General features: G+C 28.9%; 3 protein-coding genes across 5 annotated transcripts in view; 1 reads left to right on the top strand and 2 right to left on the bottom strand.

The window, feature by feature from the left end:
• LOC106689161 (uncharacterized) overlaps positions 1 to 4,432 on the bottom strand; it is a 127,065-nt gene extending 122,633 nt beyond the window's left edge. The window contains exon 1 of the mRNA XM_014434015.3: positions 4,290 to 4,432. The gene's annotated coding sequence lies outside the window, so the exon portion shown is untranslated. The remainder of the gene's footprint in view (positions 1 to 4,289) is intronic.
• The window catches only part of LOC106689162 (uncharacterized), a 92,359-nt gene extending 82,008 nt beyond the window's left edge, over positions 1 to 10,351 (top strand). Inside the window, exons 4-14 of one of the 2 annotated variants that reach the window (XM_014434019.2) lie at positions 1,040 to 1,134; positions 1,923 to 1,988; positions 2,064 to 2,201; positions 2,345 to 2,420; positions 3,981 to 4,168; positions 4,310 to 4,454; positions 5,694 to 5,870; positions 6,858 to 6,961; positions 7,308 to 7,374; positions 9,057 to 9,174; positions 10,051 to 10,351. In XM_014434019.2, coding sequence (XP_014289505.2) covers positions 1,040 to 1,134; positions 1,923 to 1,988; positions 2,064 to 2,201; positions 2,345 to 2,420; positions 3,981 to 4,168; positions 4,310 to 4,454; positions 5,694 to 5,870; positions 6,858 to 6,961; positions 7,308 to 7,374; positions 9,057 to 9,174; positions 10,051 to 10,160 — 1,284 coding nt within the window. In that variant the 3' untranslated portion in view covers positions 10,161 to 10,351. The remainder of the gene's footprint in view (positions 1 to 1,039; positions 1,135 to 1,922; positions 1,989 to 2,063; positions 2,202 to 2,344; positions 2,421 to 3,980; positions 4,169 to 4,309; positions 4,455 to 5,693; positions 5,871 to 6,857; positions 6,962 to 7,307; positions 7,375 to 9,056; positions 9,175 to 10,050) is intronic. The other variant, XM_014434020.2, reaches the window with a different exon arrangement.
• A 3,260-nt stretch (positions 10,352 to 13,611) lies between these two features.
• LOC106689169 (pre-mRNA-splicing factor 38B) overlaps positions 13,612 to 19,368 on the bottom strand; it is a 10,172-nt gene continuing 4,415 nt past the window's right edge. The window contains exons 5-9 of one of the 2 annotated variants that reach the window (XM_014434027.2): positions 18,518 to 18,578; positions 18,133 to 18,252; positions 17,238 to 17,344; positions 14,202 to 14,447; positions 13,612 to 13,721 (exon numbers count right to left, since the gene is read on the bottom strand). In XM_014434027.2, coding sequence (XP_014289513.1) covers positions 13,703 to 13,721; positions 14,202 to 14,447; positions 17,238 to 17,344; positions 18,133 to 18,252; positions 18,518 to 18,578 — 553 coding nt within the window. In that variant the 3' untranslated portion in view covers positions 13,612 to 13,702. Of the gene's footprint in view, positions 13,722 to 14,201; positions 14,448 to 17,232; positions 17,345 to 18,132; positions 18,253 to 18,517; positions 18,579 to 19,368 lie in introns of those variants that run through there. The other variant, XM_024358895.2, reaches the window with a different exon arrangement.

Genomic DNA, 19,368 nt, shown 5'->3' with positions numbered 1-19,368 from the left:
AAACTACAAGAACCCAGGTTCGAATCTGGCGGTGGAACATAATTATTTACTGTTTCACTAGCCATGAGTCAGCTCTCTGGGTTCGAGAGCCCTATAGAGTCCACCCAGCCTCATAAAGTGGGTACCTTTAATTCAGTAAAAATCAAGTCGTCGAGCATGATTCTGACTAAATCACCTCCTTTTACAACTGTTGGTCTAGAAATAGTACATCCTTACTAAGGTACTGCACCCCTAACTCTTCATGGGTTTAGTAGTTAAAATTTAATTTTTTATATAAAGTTAAAATAAGGTTTTATGTAAATATAGAATAAACATGCAAAAAAAAACAGGAAAAGAAATAATGATGAATAGTAAATTTTATTTGGGCATAAGACAAAAATAACTTTACTGTTTACACTAACATTAACATTTTCAACATTAACCCCCTCCTGCTCCCCACCCAAAAAAAGATCATTCAAGTAGGACCAATATTAGAAAAGATATTGCCAATTGGACCCTTGCTGTTGTACCCACAAAAACAGTGAGTAAAACTGATCTAACTATTAGCAGAAATACAGCAAACAATTTTTCCAAAGCGTTGTGCAGCCAAAGTAGTTAGAGTGGATGAACCAGATTTTTTTTATGTTAATATAAATATAGTATCTTGTGTTATAATTGTTATAGAACTTGCACTAAACTCGATATGGTTAAGATATTAGTTACTGCTCCGAATAATAAGGAAGTTTGACAGTCCCTCAATCCAATTTAATTGGATGCCTATTGACCACCCCAATCTTATTTAGTAGCTGTAAAATGGGTTTTTATTTCTGAAATATTTATATGGAGATATAATTGACTATTGTTTAAATTGAAGAAATAATGGTTTGAGGTGGGGTGGGAATTAAAACACACAAATTATTTGTTTTCGGTTTATTGTGACCATAATACCCCTCTCCTCATCTCTCCCCACTCCAGCCGTCATTTTGTTAATAGATATGTATAAACAGTAGGTATTTTTAAAATTTATTTAATGAAAATAAAATATGAATTGGCAAAACAGGTTCTATTTTATTTGGAAAATGGTCCAGAAACAGAAGAAGCTATTAAATTGCTAACTGAGAAGCAGATTGGAATTAGACCTCATTCATCCATAGGGTAATTAAAAATTTATATTTTACCTATCAATGTTAAACTTTTAATGGTTTCATTCAACTTGATGAGTGATTTTCTAATTGTATCTTATTTATTTAAGCTCATTAGCATCCTAAAATTAACATGAAAAATAAGTAAAAAAAATTAAAATTAAATACAATTTACTTATTATTTGCTCTAATATTGTATAAATCCTAATTTTGTGAGAATCTACCAGCCTTCTTATTGCAGTAATTGTTCTAGCCTAACAACAGCCTAATTTCAAGATTTAGTTTGTTGTTAAAAAGTGGTGATTACAAGTATCATGAGAATCATGAACCAAACTTTTTATGGAAACCACTCAACAGCCTTACTACCTTGTTTTAAACCTCATCCATCTTTAAAAATCTAAATACAGATTTCCATTTTATTTTCCATTTGAAACTATTATAAAGTGCAATTTATTTTATGAATTCATTTTTAAAGCCTAGTATGAGGATATACGGTACTGCACTTTAAATTTAACAGAGTATATGGAGTGTTTTGTAAATCAAATAAATAGTTGGTGACTATTGGCGAAATATTGACTCACAGTAAATAGTTTAAATACTACTTGAGTTTTCTCTTTGACCGCACCTGGACCATCTTCCTTTCATAATTACCACGGTCAATCTTCTATTAAATCAATTATATTACATTATAATTGTTTAATTAAAACAATAAAATTAATTATATCTAAAAAAAAAAAAAAATAGGATTGTTTCAATGTTTGCCCTCAAGATAAATATTTTATTTTTAATTTTAAAATTTAGATTGTTTCAGTGCTACTTATTATATGAAGGAACAAAAGAACAAAGCCCAAGAATAAAAATTTTCCAGTAAGTTCTCACCATTATTAAACAAGTATTTTAATTCAAAACTTATTAAAAAACAAATTTTAATTAATTATACAGGCATGAAGATGAATTTAGTACATGGGATAGATTTGTGGAGTCAGTTCGGCCAAGGCTGGCAATAGCACAAGTAGCAGAAACAGTAAAGTACAAAGCTTCTTTAAGGTTTGATTTCCTGGTCTTACTGATTGTGGCAGGGTGCGTTAACCATTATCCATGACAATGATTTCAGATTTCAAAATAGAACAATATCATTTTTTTTTTTTTACTTTTTAATGAAAATAATTTTATTCTTAAATAGTAAACCTTTGCTAATATTTTACCTTACATTTTCATTTTAGGTTAACAGCATCATTAGGTTTGGTTGAAGACAACCAACTGATACTTGCTGCAAGTATGTTGATATCACCATTAATGGTAAATATCTTATATCTTATATTTAATATGTATTACAAAAATTAATAATCATAAAACCAGACTACTTTTTTTTCTCTTGAAGATCAGTACTTCCTGTGAATAATTAATTCTACGTGTATGGTAACCTGAATGTTAGCAAAATATAGTAATTCCTGGGTAAATTCAGAACCCTACAAGCATCTTGTTAATGTTCCAAAGAATTTACTGGCTTTCAGCAAGTAGTTGCTCGCTCTTGTGTCTGCATCTTTACAGTCTACTCCAGGTACCACTTAGTTGTTGAACACGGGGGGTGGTCGATACACAAATAAAATGTTCTTACTATAGTGAGAACAAATAATACAGACACACATAAAAGCTTGACAAATGCCAGCTGGCAACTAGACAAAGAATATAACGGCCAGGGAACTACAATTGATATATATTCACTGTTTTGCCACAGAGCAACTTGTATATAATAACAATTGAATTTTTATATTACACTTTAACATTAGTAATAGGGCACTAAGAAACAGGCCTTTTTTGTTATTTATTTATTTGAATGATACATTGTAGGGAAAAATATATGTTCATTTTTTTTTTTATCAAAAGAGAACTTTTTGTTTTTAAGTTAACCCTAAGCTTGAAAAAGTAAAAAAAAAAAAATATCATATAGAACACCAACTTTTGGAATTCTCTTTCATTCCAGGTTGACTGTTTTTTATTCCTATTTTTTTCACTGTCTAGAGTATTTTTTGAGCATTGGTAACATTGTTAAGAAAAAAAAAAGAGAAACAGAAGTAATCCAAGGAAAATTCCCAAAGCCATTTGTGATGTCATATACTGCACCTTGACAAGCTAAGGGTAGAAACTTGCTGGTTTTGTAATTTTTTATTTTTGGGAAAAGGCCTCAAAAATAATTCCACTTCTGACTCCAAAAATAAATCCATCCAGACCCCAAATGGTCAAGTTATGCAACTGAATTCTCATAGGTCCTGGAATTGAAGAGTCTACACATCAGCCATGTCTCCTCCTTTAAATTCCATCAAAAGGCATTGATAGTACTTCCACTACTCCCATAAGTGGTAAACAAAAAATGTATTATAATTTTGAGGTCAAGAGACAGTAGAGTCTTTTCTCCTTTGACATTGAATTAAGGCAGATAAAAGAAGATTAAAATGAATTTAAAATTAAAAATATCTAAATAAATTTTAAAAACGAATTGTTGGTTAGTAATTGAGGTACTAAGGGATCCTTGTTTTTTGCAGAATACTTTCCAAGTAATTTCTTTTAAATTTATACATGTCCGATCACGGATTGATCAGTATGCTATGTAATGTGGCAACCCGATGTATTTGGGCAGCATGAATGAATAAAGCATTTCTTTATCCCCCTTATTTATCTCCACATTTACTTTTGCAAAAACAAAAGCATTGGAGGGAATGTAAAATAATTCTACAGAGATATAAAGAAATTATTCAAAGTAGGCAATTCTTTTAATTTATCGAATAATTAACTTTAATTTTCATAAAATTTATTAAATATACAAATTAATGGTTTTTTGTTCCTTTTATTTACTGACAGAACCCAATGGTAGCAGCCACATTTGGTACAGTGATCAGTGACTGCAGACTTCAAAAACTTGGGATTGTTAATGGCCTATTAGGATTGTTCCTTTGCCTAATAATTGGATTTATCTATGGAATAATCAATGCATTTATCCAAGGAAATTTACCAAGAATACAATGGCCCACAGGACTCATGTACTCCATGTCAGTTTGTATATCATATTTCATATTATAATAGATAGACTTTTAAAGTTCAGAAACGGAAATAAATTAATTACTCCATATTTAAATAAATTTATCGATTTTAAATACAATAAGTACTCACATTTTTTAAATGTTTTAAAGGGGTACTGTCAGCTCCTTATGGACAGGAATAATGCTAGCACTTCTCTCAGGAGTCGCTGTATCAATTGGGATTCTAGGTGATGAACCCACATCAATTCATGGAGTTGCTATGTCAGCTGCTCTTTTACCTCCAGCTGTAAATGCAGTAAGCCATTGATAATATTTAATATTCAGTTGTTAAGTAATTTTAAGAAAATGAAAACCCATTTAAAAAAGGTGACCCCTAGCTCTAAACCAACAATGCCCAACTTTTTTATAATGAGTGCCCCAATTAAGAGTTCTCACACCTCTATTGCCTACAATCTATCCTGCCAATTCACCTATACTCCCAAATCACCTATAGTTTAGATGCTTTTTTTAAAAATATTCTTTCTCCTATTGTGAAAAAACATAACAAACATTAGTAATAAAAATGTATTTCTAGAAGTAACCATGTACATCCTACCTTCTAATGGTTAATTCCCACTAAATCGAAATTATTTCAAGCCCTTCAGAAAATTGATATAATAAATTATTTTTTGCAAAAACGGAAATGATGGTAGAAAAAAATATTAAAAATGTTCAAGTTCAATAAATGTATTAAGTAAAATTATTTCAATGAATAAATAAAAATATACCTAAACAAAAATTTAAGAGGAAAATAATTCAGGCAATATTACACAACCCTTAATGAGGCTTATAAAGACATGATAAGTAATTTTTTTTAAGTAATAATCTCTAACAATTATATTTATTTTTCATAATAGAAGAAACTCTGCTGAAATACATATGCTGAATCAAACCTTCAAAACTATCAAAGTGTAAAAACTCTAAATTGAAGAAATGGCAAATACTTAAAACTTGCCATTAAAACTTTAGTAAAAATAATAGAGCTTTAGTAAACATAAAAATTTAAACTATGGGCCAGCCATATGCCAATGCAGAACCCTCAGAGGGCCTAGAGTTGGGCACCCCTCCTCTAAATCATAAATGAAATGACCAAAAACAATATTCTTTTAGTTTAAAAGTAAAACTCTAAGAACATTTAAAATTCAGTCTAAACACTTTATTGATAGTAAACTATCTTTGATTATCTCCCATCTGTTCTGATCCAGATTGTAGTGATACAAAAACACAAGTATTATGCTGATTAGAAAAGAATGTAATGCATTGAAGCTCATAACATTATACTGATGCAATAACTTTGTTTATACTTATATTATTCTAAACTTGAGATATATTGATCTAAATGGAGTTTTCAGTAGTGTGAAAATGTTCATGTTAATACTATATTCACAAACATTTAGTTAATCTAGTAGTCCTAACCTATTTGCTTATTACAATTTTAAATCTTAATTAATTTCATCAATAACTACATGAATGATATTGAACATGTTAAAATTAGGGTTTACTTTGGTCAAATTCAGCGATTCATCTTAGAACTACCACTTTCCCACCAGGCTTCCAGAAGATATGGTCATCCAACCCACCTCTTGAGTTTGCTGTCCTTGGAGCTATGAGCTTATCTTTATCCTTTCTAAATATTCTCTTCATCTTTATAGCTGGAATAGTTCTACTAAAGGTAAATATCCTATATTGTATAGAAATTTTATTCATTCATTTTTAATAAGATAAATTAATTTTGGAGTAGAATACTAGCTTTATCCTCTTCTTTTTCTGTAATTTGTTAATATTTATGAGTATAATGGTTATTTTCAATAAATATATCATAGAAAATAACAACTGAGAAATAAGTGGGATGACTGAAATCGCATCTGGTAGCAGATCAAATATTGTTTTGAGGTTAATAGGCTGGTAGTGAACAGAAGCGAGCAGAACAGAGCAGCAGAGAAATATTTCCAAGGTCCAACTTTTCATAAGGTCTTAGGCTATGATAAATAGGAAAAGAAGCAAAATTCACTGATAACACTTACAATTATTGAATGCTTTTTCTTTAAATATCAATGGCAGAATCATGATTCATAAATATCAAGGGCTTCTTAACTCACAGGGTTGACCCACGACTACAGTAACAGAATAAATAATTATCTGCCACTGCCAAATTCGAACTAGGTTCTTGGAGTTTATCACACAGTGCCTTACTCACTGAGCCACCCCACTCTCCAAAATAAGAAATGAAGAACAAAATAACTTTATGCCTTATTGCATTACTAATGTTAGTGTTCACTTATCGTTTCAAAACATGAACTACTATATTATTAGTAGAAACTCTCTGATCTTTTTCTTTTTATTTCAATTAAACTAAATTATTGAATGAAAATAAGATGAATGATAATATTAAACAAAGGATTGCAGCATGTAATAGATCCTACTTTGTCAGGCCAAAGTATATTCGGAGCAGACTTACAAAGAGCACTCTGAGATAAGATATTATAAGGCCAGTTTTAGCATATGCATCATAGACGAAATCATTCTCTTTTCTTTGAAAGAAATATTCTGCAGCTAAATTTTCATTATATCTATAGTATTTAAATATAAAGTAGAATATAGTATATAAATCTATTAAATCCATACTCCAAAAGTTTCATTAGCTGTGTCTGAATTAAAGGTAAAAGAAGCAGCACCTTGGAGAAAAAAGGGTGACATCAGATGGGAAAGACTTAAAGATTATCGCCCTCTTACAAAAGAGGAAACTGAAACAATATCACACAGGTATAATTCAAAAAGTTCATGTACTATAATTCAGAATATGGAGAAAATTTTTCATATTGTGAATACTATTTATTTATTACTCAACCAACCAATTATTGTATATTGAAATTAAAGCCTATAATAAAAATTTAAAAAAAAGATCTGACTTACATTATTCAGATTCAGAAATCTTTGTGATAAGTGAAAATTTAATTAGATGAAAATAGAGTAATTACATACTTTATATTACCTATAAGTAACATCTTTAACTACTAAAGATATGTATAAAAATTAAAAATTGCAATTAATGTGAATTTAAATCGATAATTTGCTGAGCTTCATCTTTCAAACTTTCTATTTCTTCTAGGATTGGTAAACAACTACAAAGAATGAATCAAGAATGGACTGTACCCTCAAGCATACTTTCTCAAAAGGTACTTATAAAAAGAATTTATTTCTTTTTTTATCTCATTTTCAAGAGTTAATATTTCCTATAGGTTAAAAAAACCAAATTAATACGTTTAGAAACTTAAAATAATTTTTTGTAATAAAAAATTATCAATGTAAACTTCAACTTTCAATTTCACATTGTTACAATTGTTAAAGATCACCATCAAATGGTTCTCTAATTTCAATATTGGTTCATGTCAATCCAAAGTTTTGTTCAGGAAATAGAATAAAGCTTTCCATTACTTTTGATGAAATCACACTAACATATGCTTTAACGTTTTAAGAGCAAGTTCCACTCCAAAAACAAATGTCTTTTATTTTCATATTTCAGTGTAAGGATGAATTCATTCCTACTCTTCAGAATATTGGCTGTTTCTCAATGAACTATTTTATAAATGGCAGGTTGTGTATATTGTTTATAGACAAATTTGATCCTTTTTTTTCTCAACTTTATTCATTACAAACCTTTCAACGTTTCGACCCTCAGGTCATTTTCAAGGATAACTCTTAGAGGTTAGTATAGGTTAGAGTCCTAACCTGTTGAAGGTAGGTTCTGTTTTAAGGTTGCAAATGTAAATGAAAGAAAGAAGAGAAGTGGGTTGTAAAAGTTTTAAATTTAAGAAGGAATTATATAGAAAAGGTTATATGGGACAAAGGCAATTAGCCTACATTTTAAAGATTTTAAAAAAGAAAATGACATTAAAATGAAGGTATCCTTGAAAATGACCTGAGGGTCGAAACGTTGAAAGGTTTGTAATGAATAAAGTTGAGAAAAAAAAGGATCATTTTTTTTATATAAACTAAACCACTCTCAAACAAGAATATATTAATAAAAATTAATCTTGTTTTTAGATGTTATTCCTCAGCCTCTGGTGTACCATAAGGCTTTTGGTGTGACAAAATTAATTTATATTTTTGTATATTCAGATGTTGATGGTTGATAACTTTTAGTTGTTGAACACGGGAATGGTGGGCACAAATAAAATGTTTTTACTGTTCTTACTGTTTTATTAGTTACGGTTAAATAAAATAAAATGTTCTTACTGTAGTGAAAACAAACACACAAAACAAGCTGGGTGGCAACTTCCAACTGACAACTCTGGCCATTAGATCAAGTACAGAGCGGTTAGAGAACTACAATTGATATAATCACCATTTGCCACAGAGCAACATGTGTACAATAAAAAATTAATTTTTACATCTCGCTTTAACATTAGCACTATAGATATGAATAATGTCTGGATACTTAAAAGGAAGCAAGCCTTGAAGTAGCAGAAATGATTATGGCAGGTCTCTCCTCCTGCTCCTTTTCAATCTTCTGTGAATATGGTCTGGGTTGTTAGTAGTCACCATTTTTTCTTTAATTTAAAGAAATACAAAAGGTGGAGCATTCTTCATGAGTCCGTACATTTTTTATTTAAAAGTCTGTACTTTCGAATATGATTCTTTGTAGCAGACCCACAAAGCCATTTAGAATCAAACACAATAGTTTTAAAATTATTGTTAAATTTATTGCAAGTATTTTTGTACAATTATCACATAAACAAACCTTCGCTATCAGACATGGAACATCTTAGGTGATGCGGGTCTGAAAGGGGGTTATATAAACCTAACCAATGTGTTCCATTGTAAACAATATACCAAGTAACTAAATTTATTGTTTCAGATTCCCAGTGAACTAGTTACATGGTATGCCAACAAAAAAGATCTCATCAGGCCTACTGCTGAAGACATGACAAAACTTATGACTCCTCGCAGCCATTGGTCAAACATTCCAATACCAGGTAAGTGATAATAGTAATATAATAATAAACAAGACTGATTTACAATTTAATCATTCTAAACCTGTACACAACTCCGTGAAAATTATTACCCCACCAAACAACTTTAGTAATCATATAGCTTGATATTTATTGATTAAAAAGTTTTTTAATGTAAATTTAATATCTAGCCAACATTGATGCTATGACTACAACAGTTGCAAAATACCATTATTCCAATAATATCGAGATTTCGTACCAACAATTCGGCAAAAATTTAATCATCAGTAATGGGATGAAATGAGTAAGTACCAGTGAATTTAGTATCAGGTAGTCATTTATTTATTTTTTTTTTTAAGGTCAAATTGACCTCAGAAATGGATTTTAAACCAGTTTCCACTATTACAAAGCCTATTATTATTCCATCAAGAGGAAATTAATAGTGCCAAGCAAAGCCATGATTTTTTTTTTTTAAATTGAACTTTGGATCTATCAGTAATTTGTAAATAATAACAAGAAAGGTTTTTGGTTTATCCAGAAGAAAGGAGGTTATAATGAAAATTAAGCATTATTTGTGCATATTTCAATAAGATTTTTCGATTAGCTGTAACTATGATTACGATGTTTAAATTTCCTACAAAACAAATTTTTAAAAATCATTGAAATGAAACCACTATTAGCAAAAGTATCATAGTCTTTTGAAAACATCTTCAACATGCTTTCAAATTACTTCCTTAAGTGGTACTAAGATATTATACAATTTAATAAATATTGAAGTTAAATGGAATACAGATAATCTGAGATATGTATTTAAATGAATAATTAAATACAGATCTGTTTTCTTTAATTAACCCAAATCACTATATTGTCTTGCTATTTTATGAAGCATGGTTATTACAGGGCATCATGAAATAAACACTATCGGTCCTGGGACATCGCACAATAAGTATACATCTCAAACCCAGACACCTCAGAAATCAAGATTTACAGTTGTTCCGGTTTCATTGTAAATCACTAATTACTAACTTTATTTCATGTACATAATTTTAATATTGAGTAATTTCAGTTGTAAAACTGACTAATTGTAAGCTTTAATTAAAATATACTTATTATTACTTTTAAAAAATATATTTTTAATATATTTATAAGTTTTGTGAGTTGAATTTTAACTTTTTATGTAATAAAGAAAATAAACTATTTTAAATGTTCATATGCTTCTTTAATAAAATAATATTAGTTAAAAAATGAGGTCATTTGATCATTTCATTATGGAGCATTATTATTATTACCATTTTTATATAACAAGGAACTAAAAATTAAAACGATTACATAAAAATTGGCCTGAAAATATACATTGGATTTATTCTAATAATTTATTTTACGCATATTTACCAAACATACAGCGTATAAGCTGATAAATATGTGTTCTCTTGACTAAGTGTTCCCTCTATCACAATTCTATGTTATAGTGTTGGGACCAACAGTGATATTCGAAATATACAACAAAGAGTTCAATTTTACAATTTTTTTGTTTGTCAAATGGTCCAATAGCGCAAAATCTAACCTTAAATCATCTTTATAACAAAAAAGAACCGTTCCCGAAATTAAGTCAGTCAAAATTTAACATTGTTCTTGCCAAAATTATATATTTTTTGATAAATAATTAAATGAAAAGTTCAATGTTTTATATTCTGAACATATTTTTCATTCAACAGTCATTATACTTAACTACAAAGTATAATATATACATATATTTTAATATATTAAAAAAGTATATATTTAAAATTTTTTTTTTACTTATGTATCCAATTTAGTATGTATTTCTTTTAACCAACTTTTTATTATATTTTCCTTTCAATCTATGTATTAGTTTTGTTTTGGTAAAATGTATTTATTTGTTTGTTTTACTGTAATCTGAACTACTGCTGTGAATAGTATTTCTGTGGTTTGATCTCGCACTGCCGTCTGATAGTGAATTTGTTTAACGGGTCACTGGGGAGTATCTGAGAAGGGGAATTCGGAAGAGTGAATTTGTCGATCAAATGAAATAAAAATTTTGAAATGGAATGGACAAGAAGGGGAGGAAAAAATGAATGAATTGAAATCTTTGTATTGTGTGTATACTGGAATTTGTAATTGCAAAAGAAAACTGTGGGAAAAAAAAAATGTTTTCTTTCTATTTTATTATATCATGTAAAAATATGTAATTTATATATGTCCGATTATGGATTGATCAGTATGCTGTGTAATGTAGCAACCCGATGTATTTGGGCATCATGAATGAATAAAGTATTTCTCTCTCTTTTGAAAAGAAACTAAACCACTGAGAAATGTTACGTGTGTTTAACGTTCTGAAAGCTTTGAAAACTTTAAGTTAACCTGCTGAGTATCACAACTGGTTGGGACTGAATCAAAATATTCAATGAATAAAGTAACCTGAATTGTGAAAAGCTTGAACTAATTATTTTAGAGCCCTTGTTTAATAAAAGTTTATCTCTGATTTTTCATCTCAAAAGTCTTCTCAATATATAATATAATCATTAATTTAGTCTGACCTTTGATTTTAGTTTATTTAATTAACAGTTCTTAAACTAGATTATTACAAGGTATAAGTATTTTTTTCCAAAACAATTAAATAACATAAGATTTAATTTTTTTTGGAATAAATTATTTTATTTTGAAGGGGATAGTCAGGACTGCGATCAAGGATTGATTTGGGGATTCTCTGTTTACACTTCCACCTAACAGTCCTGATGAAGACCTACAATATTAGTCAGCAGAAAATAAATAAATAGTTGCTAATTATGTTTCTTTGTTCTTAACAGCAGCAAAAGTAAAAATTTGTAAAGGACTTGGCTAGTTTTGGAAAGAAATGTCTCACTTATCCTAATCTTACTCCAGAGCAGTAATTCCTAAAGAGGGTGCCACCACCCCCTGGTGGGTGCTACAGCAATTCAGGGGCGGTGATGGTCACAGATGCATTTGGGTGGCGATGAATAATACAAGTTGTCGCGGTCAACAATATTACTGCTGACGAAAATGGAGCCAGTTCATCCTTCTCATTAAGATAATTTCTAATGCTCTAACTTTTTTGTATTATATTCTATTCTCAGTTCAATAAATAGTTTCATAATTTCCAAGTTCAATGTTTCTAAATTATACCTTTCTTTGCTATATTTTATGAAAAAGGGAGAAACATTAATACATATATATTTCCTATTAATTGCTATTAAAATTTTTAAAAAATTTATTTCCAGAGGGCGCTAAGTAATATTTTTCCTGGAAAGGGGGCAGTAGGACCAAAAAGGGGGCGGAAGGACAAAAAGTTTGAGAACCACTGCTCTAGAGGAATAAACTGGTTACAATAATAGAATAATAAAAACTAAACATTTAGGATTAAAAATTAATCGATTTAGGGAAAAATTTAAGATGATTAATGAGAAGTTTAATAGAAAAATATATACCTGATCCGGCAACACTGTCTGAAAGTTTCTTTTAGCTTTACTAAGTTATATATACATAAGAGCTCCTTCCCCAACTCTCCTAGTTTTACCAAAAATATTAAGTACTGTTGTAGTGGTTAGTCTTACTGACTTCAAACCAGGACATGAAGCTATGGGTTTTTTTTTTTTAAATTTCATTCAACCTCAGATATATGATTGAGATTGCCTTTTGAACCAAAAAATACTGGGTATACAGCACCTTCACACACCTTCCTTAATCACATTATTTCTCATTCAATCTTTGTGATAATGCTGTTAAGAAAAGAAACAACAAAATATCAATTACTTTCAGTAATCTTTATCAAAGCCAATGGGATACATTATTTTGTAAATAGACATATTACTTATTTATATAAATAAAAATTATTTCAATTATTTTTTGTGATAAATTATTAAAAGGTTTTGCTTTCATATTGAATTTCTTCTATAAAGTTATCATAAAATAATTCATTGGGTGTTAAATAATTACAGTGGTAATTAAATGAAATATTTAATTGGGTTATTTAGAACTGTCATATCCCAAACACTCTGTCAAAGATACCCAAAACATTTAAGTACTCTTTGATTTTTTTTGGAGGAAAATAATAAAACTCTAAAAATTGTAAAAATAAGTTTATTAGGTTTTACATTAAAAAGAAACCATAATTAAAAAAATTAAAATAATGAGGAAAAAATACAAGATACGTTGACTTAACCAAAACTAAAGTAATAATTTGTTAAATGAGTAGTGTATGTATCAGGATAAAACTAGGGAGGGAAATAATTACAAACAATTAAATAACATTATAAAACATTTGTATAGAATCATCTACATTACTAATTTTAGAATTGTACAGTTCCAAATAAATATATTTAATTAAATTAACCTTAATTAAATTAAATACTTTGTAAATGGAAAATTTAGTTTAAATCCTTAATTTAAAAGAAATACAAAAATTTCTTTGCTTACAAAAATCAATCAAATAAATTTCATTATAATTTACATATTTTCAAGCAGGCTGAACTTCTTTATACAAGTATGAAATGTTGTTAACTTCTCTTAAAATCAATCAGTGCCTATGTCGATGCCTGTAATTTAAGAATGTAGTACTATTATTATTACTACATATATAACATTTTAAGTAATAACTTTAAAATAAACACTTAAATTAACTTGTTAGATCACTGAAAATCCTACTTAAGTGGTAACCTATTCATTGGATTTAGAAAATAATATAAAATGTTGGTCAAGTATTAAAATCATGACACTGATAGAATTTTTACAGCACTAAATCATTCACAAAAATTGATAATTTTTTTGTTTTTAAAAACCATATAATACAAAGAGATAAATACTGATTGTATTACCAGGAATGAATTTAGGCATTTCAGAACGACAATAAAATAAATAAATAAGCATAATATATCATTTCAAAAAATTTTTACATTTGTAACAGTTACAACAGTGAAATACATTAAGTTTATTATAACAATGTAATAAATAAATGAGGCATAAATTTAACTTCTGTATTCTTTAAATAAACAATAAAAAATAACAAAGATTAGTACCTGCTTCGACTCCTATTCCTATGCCTACTATGGTGTCTTTCCTTACTATGGCCTCTTCTGTAGTGTTCACTGCTACTGTTGTGTCTTCTTTTTTCTTCACTATTCCTTTTTCGCCTCTCTTCACTATATCGTTTTCTCCTTTCCTCACTGCTTCTCCGACTCCGTCTTTCTTCACTACTTCTTCTTCTCTCAGGAGTTCGTCTCCTATCATCTAAAAGTCTGGTCCGATCTCTTTCTGTAGCTCTCCTGAAGGTAACAAATCAAACAATATATATTAATATTCAATACTTCGCGCATATTCAGACTGAAATAGCCTCAACTCAAAAAATATCACTGAATGAGAATGAAAATTAGATACAAGTTGTTTCTACATACCATTCATAAAACCCATTTTTTAATATTCTCAACTTTCTATATTGTTTACTTTCCGAAAATAATTTATAACATGTCTAGTCTACCACTAGCATTTGAACAATTTAAGTTGAAAACGATCACCTTCTTTGGAAAGTGCACTCCTGAAATTATTTTATGTGTCCATACAATATAAATGTAATTGTGCATCAAGAATGTAAAAAAATGCCTAAATTTCTTTGTATAACAGCATAGTATTGCAAGCCGAACAGAGATAATCAAAATTTCACAGTATATAATAGATAATTATAAACAGAACCCACAATATTTTGTGGAATTATTTACATTTTAATTTATTTTATTAATGTTCTCAATGTTTTTGCTCCTTTGGCATTATATTTTAGTTTTTACTTTACCATTAGTATGTTCATTCCAAAAAGTGTCAAAATATTTGAGGAATATCAATTCATTAAACCAAATACATAATATTAACAAGGATTGTTCAGAAGATGACTAAAAAGTTTCTGACATTAGTAATGATACAGCAATAAATAATTGTGACTTACTTGAAAGCAATACAGACAAAGAGAATATTTTGAATATACAAAAAGGACAAAAGAGAAAGTTTTAGTTTGTTCCGAAAGTGAAAATGAGGAAGAGATTGAAACTGCTATGGACGGAACTGTTAGACAAAAAATAAAAGAAGGATCTAATCACGGAAGAGCACTGATTTATAATATTTTCAAAGAAATGTCTAGACCAAAAATCCACTAAATAAAATAACAAAATATTGTCAAGGATAGAACTGAGTCTGCATTTTCCTTGATTATTGATCATAACATGATTGAACATGTAATAAAATACACAGAATTTAAGTCATATCGAGTGCTGAAAACAAAATGGAATTTATTTAATGCAAAATTATATATACTTACTGAACTTCTATATCCAAGTGGCACATCTGAAGCTAAAAATATGGAACTATTATATTTATGGAACTAAAAATAGAGGTCATAATTTTTCTCAACGACTAAGAGCTGAAATGACTTCATCAATCTTGAGATTTATTCGGTTAGACAACAGAAATCAACAAAGTCAACACTATGATAAGATTGCTTTAATCTCTAAAGTTTGGTACAAATTTATCAAAAACAGTCAACACTATTGGAAAACAGGTCCATACTTTTCTAAAGATGAACAATTGTTTCCAACTAAAGCATTTTGTATATTTAATCAATGAAAACCCCATAAACCAAACAAATTTGGCATAAAATTCTGAATGACTTCTGATGTAAGTAGTAAGTATATAGTAAAATATTTTCCATATTTGAGAAAAGATGGAGGGAGAGAATCATTGGTGCCACTTAGGGGAGTTCGTAACATTGAAATTAGCAGAATCATTTACAGGCAAACATAGAAGAAATATAACAACTGACAATTTTTTTACTAGTAAATAAACTTCAAGCAAAAAACTACGCTTGTTGGAACTATTTGCAGAAATAAAAGAGTGCTACTAAAATTAGTGAGACAGGCAAAGGAGAATATAAAACACTTCTCAGCAACAATACTGAGGTCCCACTGTATTTAAGTTAGTTTTATTGAGGTATAGATGTTATAACAAAACAATGGAGAGAAAATACAGTTCTGGACCCAAAAGACCTTATGGGAATTCACAGTATGCTCTTCGAGCAGGAGAATGAATCATTACAAAATCTGAAGAGGTACAAAAGATGGATGCTCTGGATAGAACCATGGAAACTGGTGAGGACTCACACTCAGTAACTGGAGAATCTGACAGCAAAAGTGGACCTCCAGATAAGTTAGAAAATGCGAGTTGTTTCATTGTAAAAGATAAAGAAAGAAATAGAAAAGCTGTCTACCTTCTAACACAGTTCACACAAAGTATCACAATAATAAAAAGTTACCTGTGGTGATAGGTGTGGCAAAATGTCTATTAAATGCGGGGGACATTTTATAAGAGGTGATATTAAGAATATAACTATATCCACAAATTTTAACATTGACAATATAAAAGATAATTTTAACTAGGAAAAAGTAATAATAAAGCATGTTTTTATTTCACATAGTACATCCTGAGGGTTCTTACGATACAACCACTAATAACTGGGGTGTAAGGGGTTCAGGCGTCAGTCTTAGCAACGTCAGAACTGCATAGGTGTTGGTTCAAACCTGGTCTGGCGGGGTGAGAAGGTCGACTTCCACTTCATGACAGTCCCACTGATTGAAAACTTGACCCCCTCTCACCATGGTTAGAATAGAGTAGGAACCTGTAGATAACCCCTCCCACTCCCCGATTGTCAGAAATTACTAGGCAAGGTTATTTCAATAAAAAAAAAAAAAAAAAAAAAAAACGCTCATAACACAACCAACTATAAATAACACTGTTTCTTATAAAATTAAAAAAAAAAAATAACGCTTACACAATACATAATTTTTTCCAGCAAAAACACCCAAATGAAATTTTATGTTGTAATATAAGTAAGAGAAAGAAATAAAAGAAGATTTTGTTTTTATTTTGTTTGATTCTTTGTTCATGTCATAAAAATTGAAGGTAAATTGACGGTAACTTTTTCAAAATTAAGAATATTCAATATTTTATACAAAAAAATTATAATCCATCATAATATACTATAGATGTAAAAAACAAAATTCATTATACCTCACCTAAATTCTGCATCTCTATCCCTAATTCGTGATTCGGATTCGGATTCTCGTGGTTTTTGACTCATTCCAGCAGGATACCTAGCTGACATGTTTTTTTCAATTTTTTGCTGAAAGAGACAAGTAAAATCATAGATCACGGGAAAGAGTTAGACCAAAATCATAATTAAATAAATTTTATGAGAGTGTATCTATGTGAAAATATTAAATCTGATTAACAACTTACTGAATGGCTTTTATAATACGTCTATTGTGAAATAAAATAAAAAAATTTTAACTGTCGCCATTACAGAACAAAGACATTAGAAATCGGATAATAAAATATATATATTTTTTTATTTTGTATTTAATGTTTAAATTTAAATTTGTTTTATCATTTAAATTATAAGTTGTTTTTATTTATATAAGATATTGCATTTCTTGTATAAATAAACTATGTTTTATTCTATATTTCATATATTTCTGGATTAAATTAGCAATAAAGCTAAACTTATAGATTAAAAAATAAAACATTCATAATTTGATTAATATTTAATATTGCTAAATGACTATAATTGATATTAAGTTTCAATTTAAATTTAATTATGTGTGTTATACTACCAGATGCAGTTTTGTTTTCATAATTTTAAATTAACAAAGTATTAGTAAGATTGAAATCTATTGAAAGTTGATCTAATAAATAATTTCATTCAAAAACTATTAGATTCTTAATGAAACCATTAAATCAATGTATATAAGACATAGTCAATTAATTTACAATTCAATAAAAAGGAATAAATGGATTAGTATTTAGCTACCATTATTTTTATTTGAAATAAAAATTATATCGTGATTACTATTAAATGAGAACAGAAATACTACGATTAAAAAATGTAAATGATACCAGAATGTATAATACCTGGATGGGAACAGGAATTCTGGGAAAAAGTGTTGAAAACCACTCCAACTTGCAAAGGAAGTTCTTCAGTATATTTCCAATGGTCATGACCTGGCCACCACCTGCCTTCACATCAAGTTCCTGTCAAAATAACATATATATAATAACAACACTTCCAAATACTTAGCTCTTCATTCCAGCTCAATGTCGAATAGTCCCAATGTAAAGATTTTACGAATTTAAAATTATAACACTTCTAATTAACGTACATAGAAGTAATAATCAGTTCATTTAAATATTGTGCCATTAATATGGTATATACATATAAGGTTATGAATTATACCTTTACAATAAGACTAAATGTCCCATCGTCTAGATAAATAAATAAAATGTATTCACACCTTACCTCGTTGTCGTCAAGATATTCATCATACCAATCCCAAAGATCAGCAGGTGGTTGTGTATACCTAGAAAAATAGTTCTATAGTCAAATTTGGTGTTTCCATATTTATATTTTTAATTTTTTTTTTTTTCAATTTCAACAAATAAATTCTCCTTTAATCAATTCTTATTATAAACAACAAAACTAACAACAGATGAACTTCCAATAACTTAACTTCTATTAACTAAACCCATTTAGGAGAAAATAACATAAAAGTGAAGGCTTGATTATTGAAAATACCAAATGTATAGAATAAGGCAAAGTGAAAACAGTTGGTAGAGAAATAAAGCATCAAGTAGTAACGATTTCTGACAAAACAGTCAAAATATTTAAAAGTTTTGGAATGCGTTTGAAAGTGAAGATGAAAGTTTTCAAGAAAAGTAATGAAAGGCAAAAAATGAAGAACTTGAGGATGTGCAGAATAAACATGGTAATTGCAACAATATTTGACAAGAGAACCAATATCAACATCAATTTTATGTGAAAAAATCCTGATATTTAGTTTAAAATATGGTATAGCTAACACAATAACTCCCAACCATGAGATAATTTGTAGTTGGCAACATAGGAAAAAAAACTATAAGTTACTGCAGTGAACATGTTAAGGCTATCAGTAGTGGTTACAGGATTCAAAACTAAGCCATAGTTTTCAGGAAACAGAAATGGCCGCAAAAAGAGCCTGCAGATAGTGAAGCTTCTAATAACTTTCAGAAAACCTTAAAAATCAAAGCTAAAAACTACAACCCTAATATTGTCTATAATGCTAACAAAACCGGATTAAACTGAAAAACATATAGTGAGTATTATAATATATA

This window comes from Halyomorpha halys, unplaced genomic scaffold (assembly GCF_000696795.3).
Source record: "Halyomorpha halys isolate HHAL.00 unplaced genomic scaffold, Hhal_1.1 Scaffold1287.1, whole genome shotgun sequence".
NCBI lineage: Eukaryota > Metazoa > Arthropoda > Insecta > Hemiptera > Pentatomidae > Halyomorpha > Halyomorpha halys.
Note: the sequence above shows the minus strand (reverse complement) of the source record. Positions and strands in the feature narration are given on the sequence as shown.